Source organism: Narcine bancroftii, chromosome 9, assembly GCF_036971445.1.
Source record: "Narcine bancroftii isolate sNarBan1 chromosome 9, sNarBan1.hap1, whole genome shotgun sequence".
NCBI classification, from domain to species: domain Eukaryota; kingdom Metazoa; phylum Chordata; class Chondrichthyes; order Torpediniformes; family Narcinidae; genus Narcine; species Narcine bancroftii.
Genome location: NC_091477.1, coordinates 50,651,292 through 50,676,092, shown reverse-complemented (window position 1 = coordinate 50,676,092; position 24,801 = coordinate 50,651,292). Strand labels below are relative to the sequence as shown.

Sequence of the window (24,801 nt, the reverse complement as noted above, 5' to 3'; positions counted from 1 at the left end):
TGTATATTCAAGAGACCCATGACTATATTGTTGCTTGGACCATAAATACTGTAATGGCCATATCACACTCATGAGTGGTGCATGTGCACAGACGCATTAATGTATTGTTGTGCATGGCAGTAAAAATGGTGTAATTACAACTAGAAAGTTAGTTATAAATCGTATCACCCCAGTGCATTATTTTGTCCTCCCACTTACAAAAAGGACATGACACCAATGATGACATTTTATCAGTCACACTCTAACTAACTCCATTTACCTTTATTAGATATACAGCATGGTAACAGGCCCTTCCAGCCCACGAGTCCATGCCACCCAATTTACATCTGATTGACCTCCAATCCCCAGTACGTTTTGAATGGCGGGAGGAAACCAAAATCCCCGGGGAAACCCCATGCAGACACAGAGAGAAAATACAAACTCCTTATAGACAGCGTGGGATTCAAACCCCCTACCCCCCACATCCCATTCACTGGCACTGTAACAATGTGGCCCTAATCGTGCTGCCCCATTGTTGGAGAGGCCTCTAGATTTCTCCTAAACTTCTTGGTAAACCTAGCCCTCACCCTAAACTTGTCTTGCCTTATTCTTGACTGTCCATAAAGAGGAAATGAATGTTATACTCCTACTGAAACATATTGAACACTTTGACTCAAAGGCCCCCTTTTTAATATAAATGATAAACATCTCAATGACAGGTATTCCTTTGGTGTGATGAATTCCACCGAACCCATTTGCACTTCTCTAGGTCTCAGCACTTGTCAATGTAAAGCCATAAGATTTGGACTTGGAGCTGGGTTGAGGCTTCTCAAGACAACCCAGACTAGTTGGTGTCCTATAACCTGACACTGAAATGTTCTGAATATGGTTTGCAATGAGTGATACCAGATAAGGACAATAAGGGACCAGTGACATGATAATCTCTCTCTTTAAACAATGTGGGACAAGAAATCAGAAATAAATAAGGGATCGGATGAGAAATGCAAGTGAGTGAATTATTATACAGTAAATCAGGTATAGAAAGAGCATTGGAGAGGGAGGGAAAACAGGACAAGGATATGAGAAAGGACAAAAAAAATTAAATATAAAACATTAAAACTTTTGAAATTCTTAAATTGAAGGGATGTGAATACTTGGTCAAAAAGTTGAAGCAATTGGCTATTAAATTGGTATTGATTTCTAGACCAAAATTCCACTGGTGCGTGAAGTGCTGCAATACTTAATGTAAATTCATGCAGGGTGACACAGTTAGTGTAGAGGTTCACGGGAGCCTATAACAGCAACAGTGATTTGGGTTCAAAGCCAGCGCTGTCTGTAAGATGTTTGTACATTCTTGACGTGACCTGTGTGTGTTTCATCTGGGTGCTCCAGTTTCATCCCATGTTACAAAGTCATATGCGGCTATTTGGGCAGTGTGGGCTTGTGGGCCAGAAGGGCCTGTTACGGGGCTATGTCTCTAAATTAAATTAAAATATACGTGAAAGATAAGAGTGCATTACTCTTCGTGATGTTCATGATAGGGCAATGCAAATTGTCTACCACCTAGAATAATTCCTTGATCACATTTTTGGCACAATGTGCACCACCTACAAGCTCGTATTTAGCAACTTCTGGTCCATTTAGCCTAATACATGTGGTGGACAGTTCAACTGACTACAGGATGGCACAGTTAAGATTGCAGTTAGTTCAACTCTGTTCTAGAGCCAGCAATTGGGACCAGGGTTCAAATCCCACACTGTCTGTAAGGGCAACCCCCTGGTTTCCCCAGGGGCTTCGGTTTCCTCCCACCATTCAAAACGTACCAGTTGTAGGTTATTTGGGTGTAATTGTGCGCCATGGCCTTGTGGGCTGAAATGGCATGTTATTGTGTTGTATAAAGTTTAAATAAGACAGGTGACAGGTATTTGATGTCTTCCACTTCCACGTGCATGAGTTAATGATATCTACATGGATGTGTCTCTTGCTGTCCTAAAGCAGAAGCAGAAACTGAAGCCCGGGAAGTCTTTCAACAGTGTTCGACAGGAGAACTACGATAAAAAAGGGGGAAACCTGGACAATAAGTTGTGGAGGAGTGCAAGCAAGTTAAACCGGAGAAAAGAGAAAGGAGACTCCTTGGGAGGTTAGCCACAAGCTGCAAATGTGAAAACCAATGAAAATCTGAATGTAATAGTGCAATGGAGTCAGTAGAATGGTTTGTGATGCAAGTTAACAGGATGCAACCTATCTTAATAGCATGTCTTAGAATGTATGAAGATCCTGTGAGGGACATTAGAATATTCCCATTTTTTTTAACAGGCATCTTCAAGTAAAATAAAAACAGGAGAAATTTCTCCATGAATTGTCATTCATACAAAATAGCAACTGCTACCCATTGCATTCTGCATCAAAGAATTAGTCCCATTGAGGCCAGACTGTATAGAAACATAGAAACATAGAAGATAGGAGCAGGAGTAGGTCATTCGACCCTTCGAGCCTGCTCCGCCATTCAACGAGATCATGGCTGATCTTAAAATTCAGTACCCCGTCCCTGCCTTCTCTCCGTAACCTTTAATACCCTTATACTGAAGAAATATATCTAATTCCCTCTTAAATATATTTAATGAACCTGCCTCTACTGCCCTCTGTGGCAATGAATTCCACAGATTCACCACCCTCTGGGTGAAGAAATTCCTCCTCATCTCGGTCCTAAATGGTTTGCCTATTATCCTCAAACCATGGCCCCGGGTTCTGGATTTTCCCATCATTAGAAACATCCCATCTGCATCCATTCTGTCCAGTCCTGCCAGAATTTTATATGTCTCTATGAGATCCCCTCTCAATCTTCTAAACTCCAGCGAGTACAATCCCAATTTGCGCAATCTTTCCTCATAAGTCATTCCTGCCATTCCAGGTATCAGCCTGGTGAATCGCCTCTGCACTCCCTCCATTGCAAGAACATCCTTCCTTAGATAAGGTGACCAAAACTGCATACAATACTCCAGGTGTGGTCTCACCAAGGCCATATACAGCTGCAGTAAGGTATCCTTGTCCCTATACTCAAACCCTCTTGATATGAAGGCCAACATACCATTTGACTTTTTAACCGCCTGCTGTACCTGCATACTCGCCTTCAGAGACTAATGTACAAGAACCCCTAGGTCTCTCTGCACTTTCCCATCTCTTAATCTATTGCCATTCAAATAGTAATCTGTCCTCCGGTTTGTATTACCAAAGTGGATAACCTCACATTTATCCACATTGTAGTGCATTTGCCATGTATCTGCCCAGTCCCTCAATTTATCCAAATCACACTGGAGCTTCCTGACCCCCTCTTCCATGCACACAACCCCTCCTAGCTTAGTGTCATCTGCAAATTTGGAGATATTACATCCAATCCCCTCATCCAGATCATTAATGTAAATTGTGAACAGCTGGGGTCCCAGTACAGATCCCTATGGCACCCCACTGGTCACCACCTGCCACTCAGAAAACGAGCCATTTATCCCAACTCTCTGACTTCTACCTGCCAGCTAGTTCTCAATCCACATCAATACTTTTCCCCCAATCCCATGAGCCTTGATTTTGGAAGCCAGTCATTTATGCAGGACCTTATCAAAGGCCTTTTGGAAGTCCAGGTACACCACATCCACTGGCTCTCCCCCATCTATTTTACCTGTCACCATCTCAAAGAATTCCAATAGATTTGTCAAGCATGATTTACCTTTTGTAAATCCATGTTGACTCCTTCCGATCCCTTCTCCGCTAGTCATATGCTCCGCTATTACATCCTTACTAATGGATTCTATCATTTTGCCCACTACTGATGTAAGGCTCACCGGCCTATAATTCCCCGCTTTTTCTCTACCCCCCCTTTTTAAATAGTGGGGTAACATTAGCCACCCTTCAATCCATGGGTACTGATCCTGAGTCTATCGAGTTCTGGAATCCACTTCTTTAAGTACCCTAGGATGTAGATTATCAGGCCCTTGGGATTTATCGGCCTTCAATCCCTTCAATTTCCACAAGACCATGTCCTTAGAGATACTGATTTCTTTCAGTTCCTCCCTTGCATTAGTCTCTATGTTTCCCAACATCCTTGGGAGGTTATTTGTATCCTCTCTTGTGAAAACAGAACTAAAGTAAGAATCTAATTGGTCTGCCATTTCCTTATTCCCCATTATATATTCCCCTGATTCTGACTGCAAGGGACCTACCCTGGATTTCACCAATCTTTTCCTCTTGACATATCTATAAAAGCTTTTGCAGTCGGTTTTTATATTTGCCGCAAGCTTACTTTCGTAATTTATTTTTGCTCTCTTGATTAATCCCTTTGTCCTCTTTTGCTGCATCTTGAACTGCTCTTGAACTATATGTTGCTGTTGAGAGTTTAGTCCAATAATTTCAGACTGCTGGCAAATTCACATAATAATTACCTTTATCTTCTCAGTGTGGGCTTCTCTCAAATTTCTAATAACCTCATCCCTTCCTAAAAATGAGAGCTCAAACCTAGACCACTCTTTGAAAATGATTGTTGTCATTAGTACTGATCAAAAAATGCCTGACAGTGAACATTGGCACATGATGGCATTGCCTCATATCCTGACACTAAAAATGAAGCTGATTCCTTTCAGTCATACCAATTAAGCATCACAGCAGGTTGTGTGGGTCCTTTTTTTAAATCATCATCTCTGTGGTTTCAGCCCACTCCGACAATGAGAAATCTTCCTACCATGGGAACAATCTCACTGTGACATATTTGTAGCACCTTCCAAACCATAACATTTGCCATGAAAGGTTCATTCCAACTCCGACGACTATTGCAGCTCTCTAATTATTACTGGAGCACAAACTCCCTATCTATAAACATCATGGGATCACCTTCATAACACAGACTACATTAATTCACGGTTTAACAGGGTCATTACCCCATTTGGAGTCTCTCTTCCAATCTTTAAACAGAATTATACATTGTTTCCATTTCGAGTATCAATCTTTTTTTTGCTTATGGTTACTGCATTGTTGAATCTGCCTCCACCATGTTTTCAACCAGATCATAACAACTTGTTGTCATCATAAGTCACAAACAATTCTACTTTTGCCTTTAACAACTTTCACATTGACATCAATTTTATCATATTTACTATTTGAGTCCCTGCTTTCTGGAACAGTGAGGCAACATCTGTGCCAGCTGTACCACTATGCGAGGCAACATTTCTACCAGCTTTATCACCATGTGAGATAACATCTGTGCCAGCTGTGTCACTCTCCTACCCATACTTGGCTACAGAGTAAGACATGGTTGAGAATGATCTTCTCCCCTCCCTGCCTGACTACACATACCGACTTGGATGTCTTCTCGTCGATTCATTTGGAAGAGTTACTTAATTTGAAGATTGAGGATTGATTCTGTGACCCAACCTTGTGGATCAGGAACCTAGATGATCGCTGCATCCAATGAATCCCTCCAAGTACTAATTCAATAACTTTATCACCTCGAATCATTTAGTAAAGTGATTGACAATTATTTTTACTTCTGTCTTTTTTTTAGTGGATTTTGCTGACAGTAATGGTCTCTCCCTGTCTCGCCGTGAATCTCAAGGATCCACATACTCCACGGCCAGCATGGAATTAGGCTCCCTCAACTTGACTAATTCCAGAACCGAGGTATGACAGAAGGCAATGCAGTGAATGAGATTAACTGAACGGTCTGCACAGATTTACAGTTGAAGATGAGAGTAATTGTGGAGTGGTATTTCTGCCTTCGATAACATCAACAATCCATAAACAAATCTCATGCCTGGTTAAGATTTTCATTCTAATTCATATGAGCTCATGAAACAGTCCAATCAAATTCAATAGATCAAATTTATTCATGTCTTTCAATACATTATAAAGTACTCATTGAGGTCTTTAAGGTGAGTTGGTGATTTATTGTGATATACCTAAAAATGGGAGAGATGGGTTTTCACTTTTCAGTTCACATATTCAAAATAAGATGATTTTAACAAAATGAAAATAATTTTGAACAATTTACTCAGAGCAGCTTACTGGTTCTATTTCCACAGTGCACAATTTTCACATCAGAGCATTTTAAGTCACTCTAATCCTTCACACATAAAAACAATTAATTTTGAGGTGCTTTCTTTTATTTAATATTTTATTTTTTTTTATCCACAACCGTAAATATATTTCTTTCAATAATGTATTTTCAAGAGTTATACATGTGGTATAAAAAAATCCCCCCCACATCCCTCCCTCCCTCCCGACCCCCAACCCAAAAAGAAACAAAAAGGACTGGAGAATTGTATAACATAAAGATTTTAATAATATAGTGATGCCAGGGATTACCAAGAGAGGGAGTCTACAGAGATCGTATGAAACATACATACCTACATCATATAAATATGGGTGCCAAATCTTCAAAAATACCTGATATCTATTTTGTAAATTATAACTAATCTTCTCAAGTGGAATGCAGCTGTATAGCTCTGCAAGCAACCCCTCCATTCCAAAATCTATATCTGATTTTCAAGTAATAGCTATGCACTTCCTAGAAACTGCTAAAGCAATTTGCACAAATTCAATTTGCTACATAGTTAATTTCAATTTAGGTCTCATAGCCATAATATTACCCAACAAAAACAGCAACAGGTCCTGTGGGAACTTAATTCCCATCAGTCGTTCCAAAAAATTCCCAACTTCCAACCAAAATATTTTTAACTTTAGAACATTCCCACGTAGAATGCAAAAAAAGATCCAACTTCTTGACCACATCAAAAACATAAATCTGATAATATAGGGTTCAATTTCTTTAATTTTTGAGGAGTTAAGTATAACACATGCAAAAAAATATATTGAACTAACTTATACCTAACATTAATGATTTTTGTCATATTATCCCTACCTAATTGCATCCAATCTTTCTCATTTATTTGTCTATTTAAATCTCTTTCCCAGCTTAATCTTGACTTATGTTCTCCTATTTTAGGAGCTTTTTTTAAGTAAACTATACATTAGAGATAAATTTACTTACATTAGTATTGCTAATCAGTCATTCCAATTCACTCTGAGTAGATAAATCAAAGTAAGAACCATCTTATCATTCAAAAAAGCCTCGACTTGATAGTAACAAGATAAAGTATTATTTGGCACATAAAATTCATTCTTCATTCAAAAGTGATGAATCTTCCATCTTCAAAACAATCTTCTTTCTTAACAGCTCAAAAATATATGGTGCCAACTCACCATCCTCACACTGCCTTCTTGATGGTTTCCAAATTGTTTCTTAACAAGAGAAAAATATTAAAAACATGATCCCATCACTAGACACATTTTCACCTCTGCTCCCCTCTCTGCCTTCCACAGAGACTGCTCCCTCCGTGACTCACTCATCCATTCCCGCCAATCACCCCCTCAGTACCTACCCTTGTGACCACAGGAAATTATACCCTTGTGTCAACACCTCCTTTCTCACCCCTATTCAAGACCCCAAACAACTCTTCCAAGTGAAGTAACACTTCACTTATGAATCTGCAGGAGTAATCTGCTGCATCCAAATTGGGAGAGACTGATCGCAGACTGGGAGAGACTGGGCGTAGACTGGGGGATAGCCTCATTGAGAACCTTTCACTCTGTGTGCTGTGATAGCAGGGATCTCCTAGTGGCAACCCAATGAAATTTCCCACCCTATTCCCATATCTATCCATGGTCTCATAAACTGCCCAACTGAGATCACCCATCAATTGGAGGGACAACATGTTATATCACATATGGGCACCATCCAACCAGATGGCATTAACATTGTCTTCTCCAGTTTCTGTTAAGCCCTTTGTTTCTTTCTTGACAATAGACCCGACTAGTACCCCTGCAGCACTCCCTACCTATGGCTGGCAGAACTTGCCCTCACCCTCAATAGTTTCTCCTTTGACTCACCCCAGTTTATCCAGGTTAAAGGATAGCCATAGGTACCTGCATAGGCCCCAACTAGGCCTGCCTTTTTGTTGGCTATGTGTGGTAATCCATGCTACAAGCCTACACAGGCAAGGGCCCCCAACACTTCCACTGCTACATTAATGACTACATTGGTGCTGCCTCATGCATCCATAATGAGCTCATTAACTTTACCCACTTTGCTGCCAACTTCCACCCATCCTCAAATTCACTTGTTCCAATCTCAAAACTGTCTCCTTGATTGATCTCTGCCTCCCTCGAGACAAACTCACGACAGACAACTTCTACAAACCCATCAACTCCCTCAGCAACATTGATTGCACCTCTTCACATCCTGTCCCCTATAAGGATTCCATTCCTTTCTCTCAATTCGTCCATCTCCATTGCATCTACTCCTACGAAGAGGTCTTCCATGCCAGATCATCCAAGATGTCCTCCTTCTTCAAACAATGTGGCTTCCCCTCTACCACCATCAACTCAGCCCTCACCCACATATCCTCCATTACCTGCACATCTGCCCTGATCCCCTCTGCCTCCATGCACAGCAAGGATAGTATTCCCCTTGTCATCACTACTTCTCTCATCCAACATATCATCCTCTACCATTTCTGCCATGTACTATGTGATCTCAGCACCAGACACATCTTCCCTGCTCCTTCCCTCCCTGCCGTTCCCTCCATGATTCCCTCATCCAATTCTCCCTCCCCACCAATTGCCCCCTTGGCGCCTACCTCTGCAACCACAGGAGGTGATCCATATTTGGGGCCCAAACAGTCCTTCCAAGTGAAGCAACAGTTCACTTGTGAATCTGCAGGGGTCATCTACTGTATCCAATGTAACTAACTGTGTAACGTTCTATTTCCACTGTGCAGAACTGAACCTGTCACACATTATTCAGCCCCATCCTCCAGTATTAGTTCACAGCATCACATCAGGTATAAAGATAGTTAGGAAAATAAGGGTTAAAGGAACTCAGAAGTCTAAGAGGGGATACAAGTAGGGTGAAGATCTGCAAAGTGGGAGTAGAAAGAGGGAAAATGTGAAACATTCTCTGTTAGCATGAAAGGTGAAGAAATAAATGTCATCCAAATAGTGAGAGATTGCAGGGAGGTGGTCATTCAGGAGTGGGCTTGGTCATTCAGGAGTGGGCTTGGTCATTCAGTCCCTTGAGTGTGGTCTGCCATTCAACACTATCATGACCAATCTTCTATCTTCATTCCATTTCACAGCCTTATATGCTTGGTACATCCAAAAGTCCACTGCACTCAGAGAAAGGATAAGTTATTTCTCTGAGAGTTTGAGTGTCCCAAGGCGTGGTCCACAGTGGCTGGGGAAACAATGAAAAGGTTGGGAGGCATTGGTTACATTGGACATTGCTGTGATCGTGGAGATGAACAAGACTGCAGATGCTCGAATTTGAGCAAAATTGAGTTGCTGGAGGATCTTGATGGGTCAGGCAGCATCTGTGGAGGAAGTGGAAGTTGAGTTTTGGTTCAAATCACTTCACAAGGACTGAATAAGTAGGGGCTTGGGGGAGATAGTCAATACAAAGAGCCAATATATTAGGATAAATTCGATGAGGAACTTCTTCTATCCAGTAAATCCGTGAAATTCTCTGACTGATGAAGCAATAAACACTGCCTCATTAAATGTAGTTAAGACATGGATAGATTTTTGCATTGGTAGAAGAATTAAGGGTTAGGGGAACATGTAGGTAGATGGAGTTGAGTCCATGGCCAGATCAGCCATAATCTTTTTGAAGGACAGATCAAGCTCGATGGGCCAAATAGCCAAGTCCTGTTTCTTCTTATGTTATTTTCATTGGAGGAAGGGTGAGACATGAGCTGGCAAGCAATAGGTGGATCCAATTGAGATGAGGTTGATGGGCAGATATGTCAGGTGTGGGAGGGAAGGATGGAGATAACAACAGAAGCTGGGAGATGATGAGTGAAGTGGAGTGAAAGGTAGAAACGAGACTGCAACTCACATGGTAATTGACAATTTTGGAGCAGGCAATTGGACTAAGCCCAGAGATTGAGAGGAGTTGTTGGATTTCAGCCTGAAGACAGCGAGGTTTGATGGTGGAAATGGTCATCAGAACCTGGAGGTTAAGAAGAGACATTGGATTGGGTCCTGGGGAGGCAGGGTCTTAGGGGTCATGAATATGAGGGAAGTGAGAGTCTTCAGAATCTCGAGCTCCAAGGAGATTGTTAGATCAAGGTGTGGAGATTAGAGTGCCCCAACAACTAATAGGCATATACAGATAGTAGGTCTGTGGATGCTTTGTTCTGAGAATGCTCTCACACAAGTATAACTCACATCTAACTCTCCCAACAGAGAAGCATCAGTGTGTGTACATTTGTATATGTGCAAGTCGCACCTGGAAATGTGCAGTCAAATGTCCAGTCTAGGTTCAGCAATTTGAGATCCACTTCAGGAAAAAAAAAATCTGATCTTCATGCAAATTCTGGAGGAATTAGCTGTGAGCTTGAAGTTTTACTGTATAAAATTGGCACAAAATTTTGGAGCACAGTAGACTTCATGTTCAATGTTATGCAGATGAATTGCAACTCCAGTGAACAAACTGGAGCCAAGTCTGTCATAATTTGGGCTGAGATTGCTACTTGGATCCAAATGGAAAGCCCACTCCATGGATATTAAGGAATGTCTTGGAGTTGGAATTTTGGAGAGATTTAGGGTCAAGTTGGATGAAGGAACATGTGAGAGTGACAAAATTGGAAGGCAGCTATGCAAGAATCCAAAGCTGGAGGCGTGTCAGGCTTGGGAGAAGCCTGCTGCAGAAAGACATGAGTATCTTTAGTCCTGTGATGTTCTGTCAAGGATCATTGAATGGAGATGTAGGGATAACACAATCCATCCTCTTGCTTACAGAGTGAGAAGGTGAGCTGGGAGTTGGAACCAGAGCAGAAGGTGAAGTACTGTTGTATCTATCTCCCCGACAAAACTGCCTCCTTAGCGATGGTCCAGACTGGGTTGACCATTCGAGACTTACTCTCTGGGGTATGTGAAAGGCATGGGATACCTTTGGCTGCCACACATGTGTATCTGGCTGGAAATGAGAAGGTAAGGTGGAGCATGTTGATATACTTTACAGGCCACATAAGATCTAGAGCAGTGATTCTCAACCTTTTTCCACTCACATACCACTTTAAGTAACCCCTATGCCATCAGTGCTCTGTGATTAGTAAGGGATTGCTTAAGGTGGTATGTGGGTGGGGAGGGAAGGTTGAGAATCAACTGCTCTGGATCCAATTGTTACTGAAATGTTTTGCTTGAGAAAAATTGTCATTGGCCCATTTCCTTTGGAGTTATGAAATTGTGCACATAACGAGTCAATTAGGGATGATTACAACAGTGGGTTTCAAACTTTTTTTTTCACCCACATACCACCTTAAGCAAACCCTTACTAATCCCAGAGCATAGGGATTACTTAAAGTGGTATGCAAGTGGAAATAAAAAGGTTGAGAACCGTGCTCTAGAGGGCTTGCCTGAGTGACTTTGGACAAGGTGACTGCCCTATGTATGTTTAATGGAGGCAATGGGCCATTGACTCATGAGAGCAGAAATACCTACGTCTTACAACTATCTGAGCCATTCTAGAAGATTTATAATTAACCTAGCTCCCTTTACCATCGTTTTGTCTGTGATCTGTGTTCATTGACATTGTCCTGTTAAGATGGACAAGGAGGTCAGAGGTTTGGATATTCCACCACTTGCAGGTTCCCCTTCAAGGCGCACTTCACTCAGCAGTATGTCGGCTCTCCTTAATCATCACCGGAGTCCTGGTGCTTCCTTCTCAGCATCTACCTGGGAGCATCTTCAACAGGAGAACTGCTGCAAGTCATTTCGATAGATGGCGACGTTAACTATAGTGTTGAGGCCATTACAGGAGACGACTTTACCTGCTCTTCTGCCAGTGAACCTACGATGCATATTTACATCCTTCCTGCCTCCAACTGTCTGTAAGGAGCTATAGGCACAGTCCACAGCAGTTTTGTTTCATCTCTTGGTGCACTTATTAAGCATATGATTCTAAGCCTCTTAAATGTTCCGTTGAAAACAAAGTCTCTTTCTCTGCATGCTGCAATGTTTAATTTTGTGCGTGTGTAACAGCAATTGTATAACTGACACAAGACAATTATAGGGAATTATCCTTGTCAATGCACTGTTCCAAACAATAACAAACCCACCTACATTTCTAACCTTTGTCCTTGCTGTAAATAGGCTTATCCTGGACTGTGAGAAAATGATTCAGCAGGCCAGCTGATATGTAATATAAATTCTGATTTTTCTCATGAATGTTTCCTGTCCCCATTCCTTCTTCAAATAATGTAAAAGATACCCAGATCTTCCAGTAATGCTACAGTCTCAGCAGATCATTGCAGAGCCCAAACTATTCTGGTCTGCAAGAGTAGCATTTCCTGTGGTCACGGGGGTAGGTACCAAGGGGACAATCGGTGGGCAGAAATGAGTGGCCAAGAGAGTCCCTGCAGAAGACGGGGAGGAGAGGCCTCTGGGGTTAGGATTATGTAGTAGTAGGCAGAAATTACAGAGCATGAATGCAGAAGATGATGGGGTGGTAGATAAGGACATAGGGAATCCTGGACAGGACAGATGTGTGTGAAATGGAGCATATACGGATAAGGGCCGAGTTGATGATAGTAGAGTGGAAGCCATGTTTTTTAAAAGGAGGTCATCTTGGATGTAATAGTGGGGAGATCACCCAGCGGCAACCCATTTCAATTTACCACCCCATCCCATGCCAACATGTTCCCCCCCCATGGTTTCATGCTCTACCCAACTGAGACCACCTGCAAATTGGAGGTACAACATCTGGGCATCCTCCAAGCAGATGGCATTAATGTTGACTTCCCCTCACTCTCCTTCCTTCCCCTATCCCTAGGTCCCCCTTCAACCACCACTGCCTCCACAGAGCTATCCCCTCCCCCCTGATCAATTCTCAGCTTTTCTCCATATTCAGCTATGGCTTCACTCACCTGGTTCCCGATGTCCTTCAATCTTCAGTCCTGGACCCTATCCCACTCCTCCCCTTCTCGTCTTTGGATTGGCTTTCTTCCCTCTTGACATCCGGTCTTGATTGAAAGTTTTTAACCTAAAATATCAATTTTCAATTTTTCTTCATGGCTGCTGCCACTGAGTTCCACCAAATTTGATGTTGGAGAGCAGAAGATTGACACAGAGGTTGGATCAATTAGTGTGTATTTAAAAAAATTTAGACATACAGGCCATTTTGGCCCATGAGACCATGCTGCCCAATTAACCTACATCCCCTCATCTCAAACGTTGTATAAATTCTATTCATTTCTACACAATATTTAGTTTGATTGAGGTCATCACTCACTAGCATTATCAGTTGTATTCTATACCATACTTTCATATTAGGCTGATGTTTGCATTTGTGTCTAAGGTAAAGTTACAATCTCAAATGGAAAGTAAAAGCAATGTCGAAATAAATAGATGAGTTTAGCAGGATCAGGAGTGTTTTAATATTATATAATAACTGATGGCATATTTTCATTTTGCTGAGTTTTATATTTTTACAATATAATAAATCAGGTTATACAATGAAAATCCATAAATGTGGCAGAAGCATGCTGTAAATAAAATTATCAATGAGATGGAAAGCTGAGTCATGAGGAAACTGTCATTTATCCTACAGGTGGAAAACATATAGGGTCTAATATTAATGGACCAGTATTACTACGGTTGTTGAAGTCCATCTTATCAAAATGTCTTCATAATGAAGAGGAAAATAGAGGAGGGTTGTAGTGGAACTGGAAAAATAAGCAGATCCATTAGATTGCATTTATCAAAGAGAATTGGAAAGTGAATCCTTTGGTCAATAGAGGCATACTGTGCAATTTTAGGGAGTGTGGAATATATAACACAAGCTTTTGGCATCAGAACATGGTGTGGTAAAAAGCAACATGGGATTCTTGGTTTCATTGCACAAAGGAATTTTGCACAAGTAGTGCGAGCAATTTGAACGTGAATAAGTGCAATTCATTGGGGTTACTTTCCATCTGCCTACATCTATATTTATGTCGAGGAAATTCACAAACCACTTTTGAGGTTTCCATTCCCGGGTATGAGGGTCTTTTCTATTGAATTGGCCAAGACATTCTATGTCGGCAAACCATTTTATCGTGCAAACTAGAGAAGACAAAAGATGACCACAACACTTCCCTCACCTGAAGCCTGTGTGCTTTCCCCCTAATTAATAGCAAATAGAGTGAAAACCCTACCTGACGTGCCCTCTGTTAACTTTCCTTGCCCAAGATTATCCAAGCCAATTAATGTCGGCGCACATACAAAATGCTGGGGGAGTTCCTGGACAGCATCCATGGAAGGCAACAGGTTCTGCCTCACCCAGTGTATTTCTCCAGCCTTTTGTCTATTGCTCAAGTTTTCCAGCATTTGCAGTCTTTTCTGTTTTCCTCATTTCAGAGCAGGGTTTAACCAAATATCTCTTGATTTGAGGACTTCATCTACTCCTCACTGGACAAATCAACTATTACTGTGCCAATAGTTCCAAATATCATTATTTTTGACTTTAGAAATACATTGGTTAAAGCCGGTTTTTACTTTAAATTTCAGAAACCCCTTGTTCTGGATCAAGATAGCATGATCTTGTGTGACCAGGAAATTCGTGTTGAGAGGAAAATACTCTTTGAGTAAGTTATATTTTAGCATGCTTTCTACAGAGTAACGCAGCAGATTGTTCGTAATCAGACCATCCCGATATCCTGATGGTCAGGAACTGGAGAGAAATATGGTCAGAAATTTTAGATGTGGAAATTTCAAATAATAGGATAATCATTAATAAAACATTGAATTAAGATGGAGCTGTTATGTTTACAGTATTCTCTAGCCAATGGGAAGTTTGGAAATCTATTCTCCATTTTGTCCATGATGATGAAACTTTAAACTTAAGCCTGGGGAGATTTGTTTGGTGATTACTTGAATTCATTCCTTTTTTTTTTCCTTTCATTTCCTTTCAGATTGGAGCTTGTTCCAGCAAATCGAAAACTTTGGGTAACAGCTAAACCTACCAAAACAGTGTCTGAGGCTTTGCAACCATTTCTGATTAAATATAACTTAAATGCCAAGGAGCTGGAGGCCAAAATTGTATGTATTAACAAAAGTATAAAACATTACCTGCAAACGGACATGCAAAAAAATGCTTCAGATCTAATAAATAACTTTTGATCCAAGTCAATGTTATTATATGAAAATACAACAGCGTTATTCCATTGTCCAAACTTGCACAAACATTTATAAGCTAAATGAACGACTATAGCAGCTGTTTAAGAGATATGAAATGATCAGAGGGAGAACTCCCCTTCATCTTGCTCATTTGGAAATAGTTTTAAACTACATTGATGCTGCCTCCTGCATCCACGATGAGCTTGTCAACTTTATTCACTTTTCTGCTAAATTTCACTTCGACCTCAGATTCACTTGGTTCATTCTGTCCAGATTCTGTCCACACTATCCCATGTCTCAATCTCTCTTTCTCTATCTCGGTAGACAAACGTTTGACAGATATTTTCTACAAACCTTGACCACACTTCTTCACAGCCTGTAATGATTTTATTCCTTTCTCTCAATTCCTATGGCTTTGTGGCAATTGTTCCAAGGATGAAGGCTTCCACTCCAGAACATCCAAGATGTCCTCTTTCTTCAAAAATATTTCTTCCCCTCAACCACCATCAACTCAGCCCTTACTCACATCTCCACTATTTTCTGTCCATCTGCCCTAGTCCCCTCCATCCTAAGACACAAGGACGCGATTCTCTTTGTCCTCACCTACCACCCCATTGACCTCCGCATCCAACATATTATCCTCCAGAATTTATGCCACCTAAAATGTGATCCCACTACCAGACACATCTTCCCCTCTCCTCCCTTGCCACCTTCAGTAGGAGTGACTTCCTCCGTAACTCTCTCATCCACTTATACCTTACCCATCAATCGTTCCTTTGGTATCTTCCACTGTGACCACAGGAGATGCTCCACTTGCACTCACACCTCTTCCCTCACCACCATTCATGATCCCAAACAGTCCTTCCAAGTGAAGCAATATTTCACTTGTGAATCTGCAGGGTTATCCACTGAATCTGGTTCTTCTGTTCTGGTCTCCTCTACATCGGAGAGTCCGGACGCAGACTGAGAGATTATTTTTGTTGAGCACCTTTGTTATGTTCACGGCAATAATAGGGACCTCTAAATGGCCAACTATTTCAATTCCACCCATCATTAACACCGACTTATCTATCCATAGCCTCAAACACTACCAAAATGAGTCTACCTGCAAATATGAGGAACAACTCCTAATATTCTGACTGGGGACTTTTCGACCAGATGGCATTAACTTTGACTTCTCCAGTCTCCATTAAACTTTTCCAAATCTCTCTCTTTCCCAATTCCTTTGTCCCTTTCCACCCACTTCCCTCTCCTTTCTGAGAGGTACACCCAGATATCACTTTCCAGCTTTTTTTTTTGCCCCCCACCTATATCCACCAATGACCTCTTACCTATTAGCCTGTACTCCTCCCCATGCCCTCTCCTTCCCCCAACTTTTCATTCAGACGCCTGACTGCTCCCCCCCCCATACCTTGACGAAGGGCTCAGGCCCAAAATGTTGGTGTCCCTTTCTTTCCTATCAATGCTGCGTGACCTGCTGAGTTTCTCCAACAATTTTGTGTTTTGCACTGCAATCACAGTGTCTCCCCATAGTTTTAACGTGACTCATTCACTACTCCGTCGTAGATTTGGCACACCCTTCACCTTGCAGAGTGGGTCTGACAGGTTTCTTATTTGAAAACATGATTATTGACGACAGGGAAAAAAAACACTGACATTAATTCAATCTGGTCTTGTGCATCACCATATATTCACTCCTCATCCAAGCTGAGGCCAAGCGGTTCCCAGTAAGAAGTTCAACTATCATCTGAAATTCAGCTCAGTATGGTGCAAATAAAACGCAATGAATTTCCCTTGTAACACACCCCATAACTTTGGATCTGAAGCTATGATATAGGGAACAAGTTCAATGATGACCATTATCCTATGTCATGGAAACAGGCCCTTCAGCCCATCTTGCCCATGCCAACTAAAGCTAGTCCCATTTATCAGTGAGTTTAGCCCATATCTCTCTAGATCTTTCCAATTAGTGCACCTACCTAAATATCTCTTGAAAATTATAATTCTCCGCGCATCTTCCACCTTCCCTCGTAGCCCACCACCCTCTGTGTGAAGAAGGTTCCCCTTGGGTTATTTCTGTGACCTCTTTGTCGTGTTTTTTTTTGTAATTCGCTTGTGTTTGTTGATGTATTGTTTTGGGGTGGGAGGGGGAGGGGGGAAAGAATTAAAAAGACTCAGTATATTCTGTAAAAAGGGATGTGTGTTCTCCTGTGATGTTTGAAATGCATGTCTCTGTAAAATCAAAATTAAAATATTCAAAAAAGGTACCCCACTCACCTTAAATCAATGTCCTCTAGATTTAGATTGCCCTTTCTTGCTAAGACGTGATCTCCAAGTTAGAAACAGGTTCAATCTCCATATATTATTTTGTTATTAAATTATTGGGTGTGAAATGCCTTTGGTATGGTATCTGTTAAAGCAGATTTAACAGGTTACAATTAAATATCATTTTTTTAAATATATGTAAAACAGAGTGGTGAGTCCCAGCCTTTGAAACTGAACAACACTGTGTCCTGTCTGGATAATCAGCGAGTGATCCTTGACAAGGTTAAGGGTATGTATCATGTGGACATCTTTCTCTTTGTTTAATACATTCTTTTTCTGCTGGACATCTCCAAGCAGCATCTCAAAGATTGGTTTAATTGCTCAAGGATTCCTGACCAATCTGTAAAGACAGCAATCCTGAGAGAGAGAGAGAGAGAGAGAGAGAGAGAAAGAGAGAGAGAATGCATTGATATAGAGTGGGAATCAGTAAGAAGTTACTAACCTTGCCTTAAGTATACTGTAAGAAGGCTGTTTGCTGCCTATCCAATGTTTACACTGCCAAATAACACATTTAAAGATTAATCAGTGCTATCAAGTGACTCACTGCTAATGGACAAGGATTTAAATTTAGTCAAACAGCACAGTTACAGGCCAGTTTGGCTCACGAGTTTGTGCTGCCCAATTTGCACCCCATTAACCTACAGCCCAGGTACGTTTTGAATGGTGGGAGGAAACTGGAGCCCCCAGGGAAAACCCACACAGACATGGGGAGAACGTACAAACTCCTCACAATCAGGGTGGGAATTGAACCCTGGTCCTGTCCCGATCGCTGGTGCAGTAAAGGCGTTGCGCTAACCACACCATCAACTGTGCCACCCAAATTATGTTGAATGCATACATCAATGAGAAAATAGTTTTCAAAGAAAATAAATCAGAGTAGAACCAAAGTGAAAAATTCCGGACCCCTCCCTTACACTCCTGTTAGAGCTGGAGGAGCTCAGCAGGTGGAGTATCGTCAGTGAGAGAAAGGGAATGTGTCCATGTTGAGGGCGAGCCTACTTCCTCAGGACAAAGAGTGCAGAGGAGAGAGAGCTGGTTTAATAAGGACAGGGCCGGAGTCAGTAGAGAGTTGGTGAACCAGAGAGAGGAGAATGACGATGGAGAGCAGCAGTTGATTGGCAGGTACCAGATAAAGGGAGAGAAGGGCAAGAGAAACAAGAGGATCAGGTGAAGGAAGATGAGTTATAGAGAATGGAATGGGCACTAGATAAAGATTAAAGCCGCCAGTGATGAGAAAGCTCCAGTCTCAAAGCAACAGTAAGAGATTTTGCTTTGAAGGATACAATGGCATTGTTATAATGAGAACTGTGTGTATTACTCACAACTCTGACAGCATATCCTCTCTGCTTTTATAAACATAAAGACCAGCAAGGCTCAGTACTACCTTTCCAAACTTGGATAACAATATATCAAACTGTGTATATTCTGAACAATGGTGGATAGTTGCATTGCGCATTGTAAGAAACAAACCATCTCTCTCTGTGAACTTACTCAAATAGCAGGCAATAATTGGATGGTGAGATGAGCTGTCTGCTTTTCTTGTATGTGCGAACCACAAGATTTCAGTTCTAAATGTTAAACAAGCAACTTTAAGTGAGCTCCCACAGTGCTGACCTTTCATTGGCCAATTGCATAGAAACGCTCACGACAGGTTTCGGTTGCCACATCTTGGCCAACAGCTGCTGAAATATTTGTTTTTTTCAGCCTAATGCTTCCCACAGCCTTCATTCATTTTAGACTATTGATTTTAACTCTAATTATCTGTAGCGTGAATAAAAGCTCTCATGACTGGATCGAGAACATAAGCTTTTATTAGTTTATCACTGAGAGTAGGGTCTTACATTTGTCTTCAGAAGGGTTCTGGGTTTAGGTAGGAAACCAGGATTATATATGGGCAGATGGGGGCGGAGCCAGCCATCAACACAACACACTACCAGTGAATCCAATTTCACTGCATTCACCCCTTCTTGCAGGATTTAGGGTCTGTGGATGAAGACAGAGAACATAGATTCAGAAAAAAAAAATCAAAAAATATACAGTTATTTACAAATTTACAGATTTAAGCGGACTGTGGGGCCTTCAGTCTCCTGGTCTCCTTGAGCGGGAAGAGAGGCAGGCTGGGTCTCCGACTCCATGGTGGAGGGGGATACACTTTCCTCCTGAATCAGATTTCCTGAGGCCCTGACAGGGGGTGGCAAGTATGAGCTCTGTGGCTCGTAGGGCATTTGAGGCAATGGACGCTCTGTACCGGTGGGTGCCAGGTCCCTGATGGAGACGGTGTCCCCCCATGCCATCTGGGTATGTGGGATTGGCGAGGAGCAATTTCACTCTTTCCACCAGGGGGGTCGGTCTTGCTTCTCCTCATGTGATTCCTGAGAAGCACTGCATCAGGAATGGTGAGCCAGGTTTGGAGTGCAGTTCCCGATGCCGATCTTCTCTCAAAAGTGAATAGCAGCTCATGAGGAGTAGTGTTGGTCATGGTACATAGTAGCGACCAGATAGAACAGAATGCCATAGGGAGGATTTCCTGCCAGCGTGAGTCTGGAAGGCCTCTTGTCTTCAGGGCCAATTGACAGCCTTCCAGACCACGGTGTTCTCCTTTTCAACCTGTCCAGTCCCCCTGGGGTTGTAGCTAGTAGTCCTGCTGGACGTGATGCCACTCACAGGCAGGTACTGACATAGTTCGTCACTTATAAACGATGAGCTCCGGTCACTGTGAGTATAGCCGAGATATCCGACCAGGGCAAAAATGGAATCTAGGGCTTTTATGACTGATGAAGTGGTCGTGTTTGGTCATGGAATGGTGAACAGGAAGTGGGAGTACTTATCAATGATAGGAGGAAGAAAGTGTTCCCGTTCTTGGAGGGGAGAGGTCCCTTAAAATCAACACTGAGCAATTCGAAGGGCCTGGATGACCTGATTAGGTGTGCCTTGCACTCCATGCAGACCTGGCAAGACCTGATAATTTCCCTGACATCTTCCACGGAGTAGGGCAGATTGCGCTTGACAAAATGCAGGTAATCCCTGGATGGCAGATTTCATTATACAAGAGACTGCAGTTGGCTGGTGTGTGCAGAGGCACAGCTTCCTCTGGATAAGGCATCTGGAGGCTCATTAAAGGCTCCTGGCCAATAGGTAATGTCATAATTGTAGGTGGAGAGCTCGATGCTCCACCTAGCAATCTTGTCATTTTTGATTTTCCCCCACTTGAAATTATTGAACATGAATGAGACTGAGCGCTGGTCAGTGAGGAGCATAAATTTCCTACCAACCAGGTAGTGCCTCCAGTACCTCACGACTTCTACAATGGCTTGAGGCTCATTTTCCACAGAGGGTTTCTGGAGCTCGTGGCCTTGAAATGTCTGAGAAAAGAATAAAACTAGCCTGCCCGCCTGGTTGAGGGTAGCGGCCAGGGCTACATCCAAAGAATTGCTTTCCACTGGAAAGGTACATTCTCGTCCACCACGTGGATGGCAGCTTTCGCAATGTGATTTCTGAGGTAGTTAAAAGCCGTTGGGCTTCAGTCAAGAAGGAGAAAGTAGTGGCTTTTAAGAGAGGGTGAATCTTAACATATTGAGGGAGTCACTGGGTGTATATGAGAAAAACCCAGGCTTCTCCTCAAAGCCTTTGTGGTCCTGGGAATGGGGAGCTCTAACAGGGGACGCATCCTATTGGGATCAGGGCCAATTATGCCATTCTCCACCACATAGCCAAGGATAGCCAGACGTTTAGTCCTGAACATGCACTTGCTAGAGTTATAAGAGGTTCAGGGCTTTCGCCATGTGGAGAAAACTCTGGAGATTGGTGTCATGGTCTTCCAAGGTGTGGCCACAGATGGTGACATCATTAAGGTAGCGGAAGGTAGCCTTCAACCCATACTCATCCACCATTCTGTCTATCACCCTCTGGAAGATAGAAACCCCATTAGTAATACTGATATGAACCCTCCAGAATTGATAGAGATGACCGTTAGCCTCAAATGCCATATATGGACAGTCTTTGGAAGGGATTGGCAGCTGGTCATAAGCACCTTTTGGGTCAATGGTCGAACAGATCTGATACTGCGCAATATCATTCACCGTGTCCAAAATTCGAGGTGTGGGGTGGTATGCATCCTGGATTGTGTACCGATTAATAGTTTGGCTATAGTCAATTACTAGCCTGGACTTGTTTTCCCCTTTTACCACTACCACTTGTGGTCTCCACCGGTTGGTACTAGGTTCAATGATTCCTTCATTGAACATATGTTGTGTCTCAGACTTCATGAAATCTCAGCCTGCTGTGCATTCGGGAAGAGAGGTAGGGGTGCCGATATTCAGTGTGGAGAGGCTGCATGCAGATTCTGATTTTAGAGCCCCTCTGTTCTGAACTGTTACGGGAGAGAGGGGATCAGAATACTCCAAGGTCACACTCTTAAGGTGACACAGGAATCCAGACCAAACAATACCGGAGCACAGAGTTCATCAAGTACATACAAGCATATCTTGCAAAATACCCCCCACCCCACCAACAACAAATGTACTTCACAATGTTGTTGAACACGCGTAGAGTGCAACTGAGATGCAAGGAATATGCGATAATTGGTCATCATTCTTTAGGCTGTGCTCTTGCGCAGTCCATGAATCTATAAAATTTTCAGGGGAGCCTGTGTCAATTAGGCATTTAGTGGAATGTCCGTTTACCTTCACATTCACCATGGAGTTGCTGAGCTGGTGAGGTCAGTCCTGATCTAGAACCATTGAGGCTAGGACCCCGGAGACTCCATACTCCTCACTCGAGTGGCTGCCACTGCCTTGGGTTGCCCTGCGTGGGTAAGATGGCATCAATCACATGGTGTGGCAAGATGGCCGCCCTCCTTCCTCCTCTGACGATGATGGTGCTGAGTTTGAATTTAAGTTGTGGCAAGATGGCCGCCAAGCCATTTCATGCTGTTTTCTCACAGCCATCCTCCGTTGGTGTGTAGCGCAGCAAGTGGTGAATTTGGGGCAGATGGCTTGGGGCTGAAATCTGATCTGGGAGCACTGCAGGTTGCAGACTTTCCTGGGCTTCCCCTTGCACAGCAAACCCTTCCCCAATGTCCTTTTTTGCCACAGTTAGAACACACTTTAGCTGGGCAACAAAATCAGGGATGCTCTTGCCACAGCAAAAGCACTCCATAGCGTGGGACCGTTCCCCAGAATGGGAAGCGCCAGCTGTTAGAGCTGGGGTAGCGGGAGCAGCTGGTCCTTGGAAGAGGTCATCTGGGTGAGCGAGCTCACTGGCTTTGAGGTCATCATTCTCTAGCTTGGCCTGTTCCAGCGATTTAGCTAGTTCAACGTGGCTAGCCAGGTCCTTTTTTTTAACATTATTTAGTATTTTATCAATAAAAATAAACAGAGTTTTACAGAATAAGTAGTCTAATAATAAAACAGTAAAACAAAACAAATGCATCCCCTTCCCCCTCCCACAACAGATCCCTAAAGGGAAGCATTAAAAATAAACAAAAACATTCAGTAATTTACAATATTACTAAATTCATATTCTTCATATATGGTGTCCACATCTTAACAAAAAAAATCATAATTATTATGTTAATTATATGTTATTTTCTCCATATAGATACACGACTTCAACTCATTATGCATTGAGCTACATTTAACTCCGCTTCATCTTTCCAAGTCATTTACGAGCAACCGTCAATGTTAGACGAATAAACGCTGTTTGAAACTTATCCAACCCCAAGTCCACTAACGGAGTAAAATAACCTCACAAAAATTTTTTTGGATCTGATGGAAATTTAATTTTAAACAAATTTTGATGAAAATTCCTAATTTTAAGCCCAAAAGGATGAACTTTATCACAAAACCAAACAGAAGGTAGAAATGTTCCAACACATAATCCACACCTAAAACACAGATCTGAATGACTAAATCCATATTTTTAAAAAATTTTCAGGGGTTAAATATAACTGATGCAAAAAAATGTAATTAACCAAACTATATCTTACATTGGTTAATTTAGTCAACCCAACACAACACATATTTTCCCAATCCACCTGACTAATCTCACAACTTAAATCATGCTCCCATTTAATCCTAGATTTATCTAACTTTTTTTAACCATTGTATCTTGTAATAATGCATACATTTCTGATATAAAGCCTTTATCTGAAAAATATGAAACCATAAATTCAAATTTAGTTAACTTAGAAATTTTAATTTCTCTTCCAAAATTATCTTTCACTAATGCCCTAATTTGATAATAAATAAACAGAGAATTCTCTAAAATCCCAAGTTTCTCTTTAAGCTGATTAATTAATAAAAAATTACCTTCAAAACAATCCTGCAATCTTTTTATTCCTTTAATCTACCTATCTTCTAAAATTATTATTCAATGAAAAAGGAATCAATTTATTTCGATATATTGAGGTTTGAACTGATAAACTACCTTTTGATCCTATTAATAAATTCCTTTTAGTCCAAATTTCTAATAAATGTTTCAAAATTGGTACATTATATTTCTGTAGCAAGACAATATTCCATTTAAATACAAACTGATGGGGACAAGATTCCAATATCGCAGCCTTGACCAACTAGGAGGGTTCGAAATATCTAACGTACGATTAATAAATCTTAATTGAGCTGCTTCATAATAATTTTTAAAATTAGGTAATTGTAAACCTCCCAAAGCATCTGCCAGGTCAATTTATGCATTGCTACTCTTGCTAATTTTCCTTTCCATAAAAATTCTCGAATTACTTTATTTAAATCTTGAAAAAAGGATTTCAGAAGAGAACAAAGAATTGATTGAAACAAATATTGAATTTGCGAAAAAGTATTCATCTTTATACAATTTACTCGACCTATTAAAGTTAAAGGTAAATCTTTCCATTTAATCAAATCTAGTTTAATCTTTCTCATTAATTTAAATTACACATGATTGAAACTTTTCATCAATCATTATCCCTAAGTACTTAATTTTATCAGTCCAAAAATTTACTAATTTGTCTAGATTGGTCATAATTTCCTTCAGAACTTTTATCCCAATTTACTTTATATACAGATAATTTACCATATAATTCTAAACAATTTTGCAAATAAATTAAAGATTGATCCAGATTAGTTAAATATTTCAAAACATCATCAGTAAATAAATTAATCTTGTATTCATCCTGTCCAATCCTTATACCTGTAATATTCTCATTCTGCCTGATAGCCTGAGCTATTGGTTCAATTACCAATGCAAATAGGGCTGGTGACAAAGGACAACCTTGATGAGTTTAACACGTTAATTTAAAAAAGGAAGAACTTTGACCATTTG

General features: G+C 41.4%; 1 protein-coding gene across 8 annotated transcripts in view; it reads left to right on the top strand.

The window, feature by feature from the left end:
• LOC138743612 (regulator of G-protein signaling 14-like) overlaps nt 1-24,801 on the top strand; it is a 105,949-nt gene that overhangs the window by 69,054 nt on the left and 12,094 nt on the right. For 6 of the 8 annotated variants that reach the window (XM_069899129.1, XM_069899131.1, XM_069899126.1 and 3 more), the window contains 6 exons: nt 1,975-2,119; nt 5,528-5,643; nt 10,822-11,013; nt 14,569-14,645; nt 14,973-15,099; nt 17,650-17,731. In XM_069899129.1, coding sequence (XP_069755230.1) covers nt 1,975-2,119; nt 5,528-5,643; nt 10,822-11,013; nt 14,569-14,645; nt 14,973-15,099; nt 17,650-17,731 — 739 coding nt within the window. The remainder of the gene's footprint in view (nt 1-1,974; nt 2,120-5,527; nt 5,644-10,821; nt 11,014-14,568; nt 14,646-14,972; nt 15,100-17,649; nt 17,732-24,801) is intronic. The other 2 variants (XM_069899128.1, XM_069899133.1) reach the window with 2 other exon arrangements.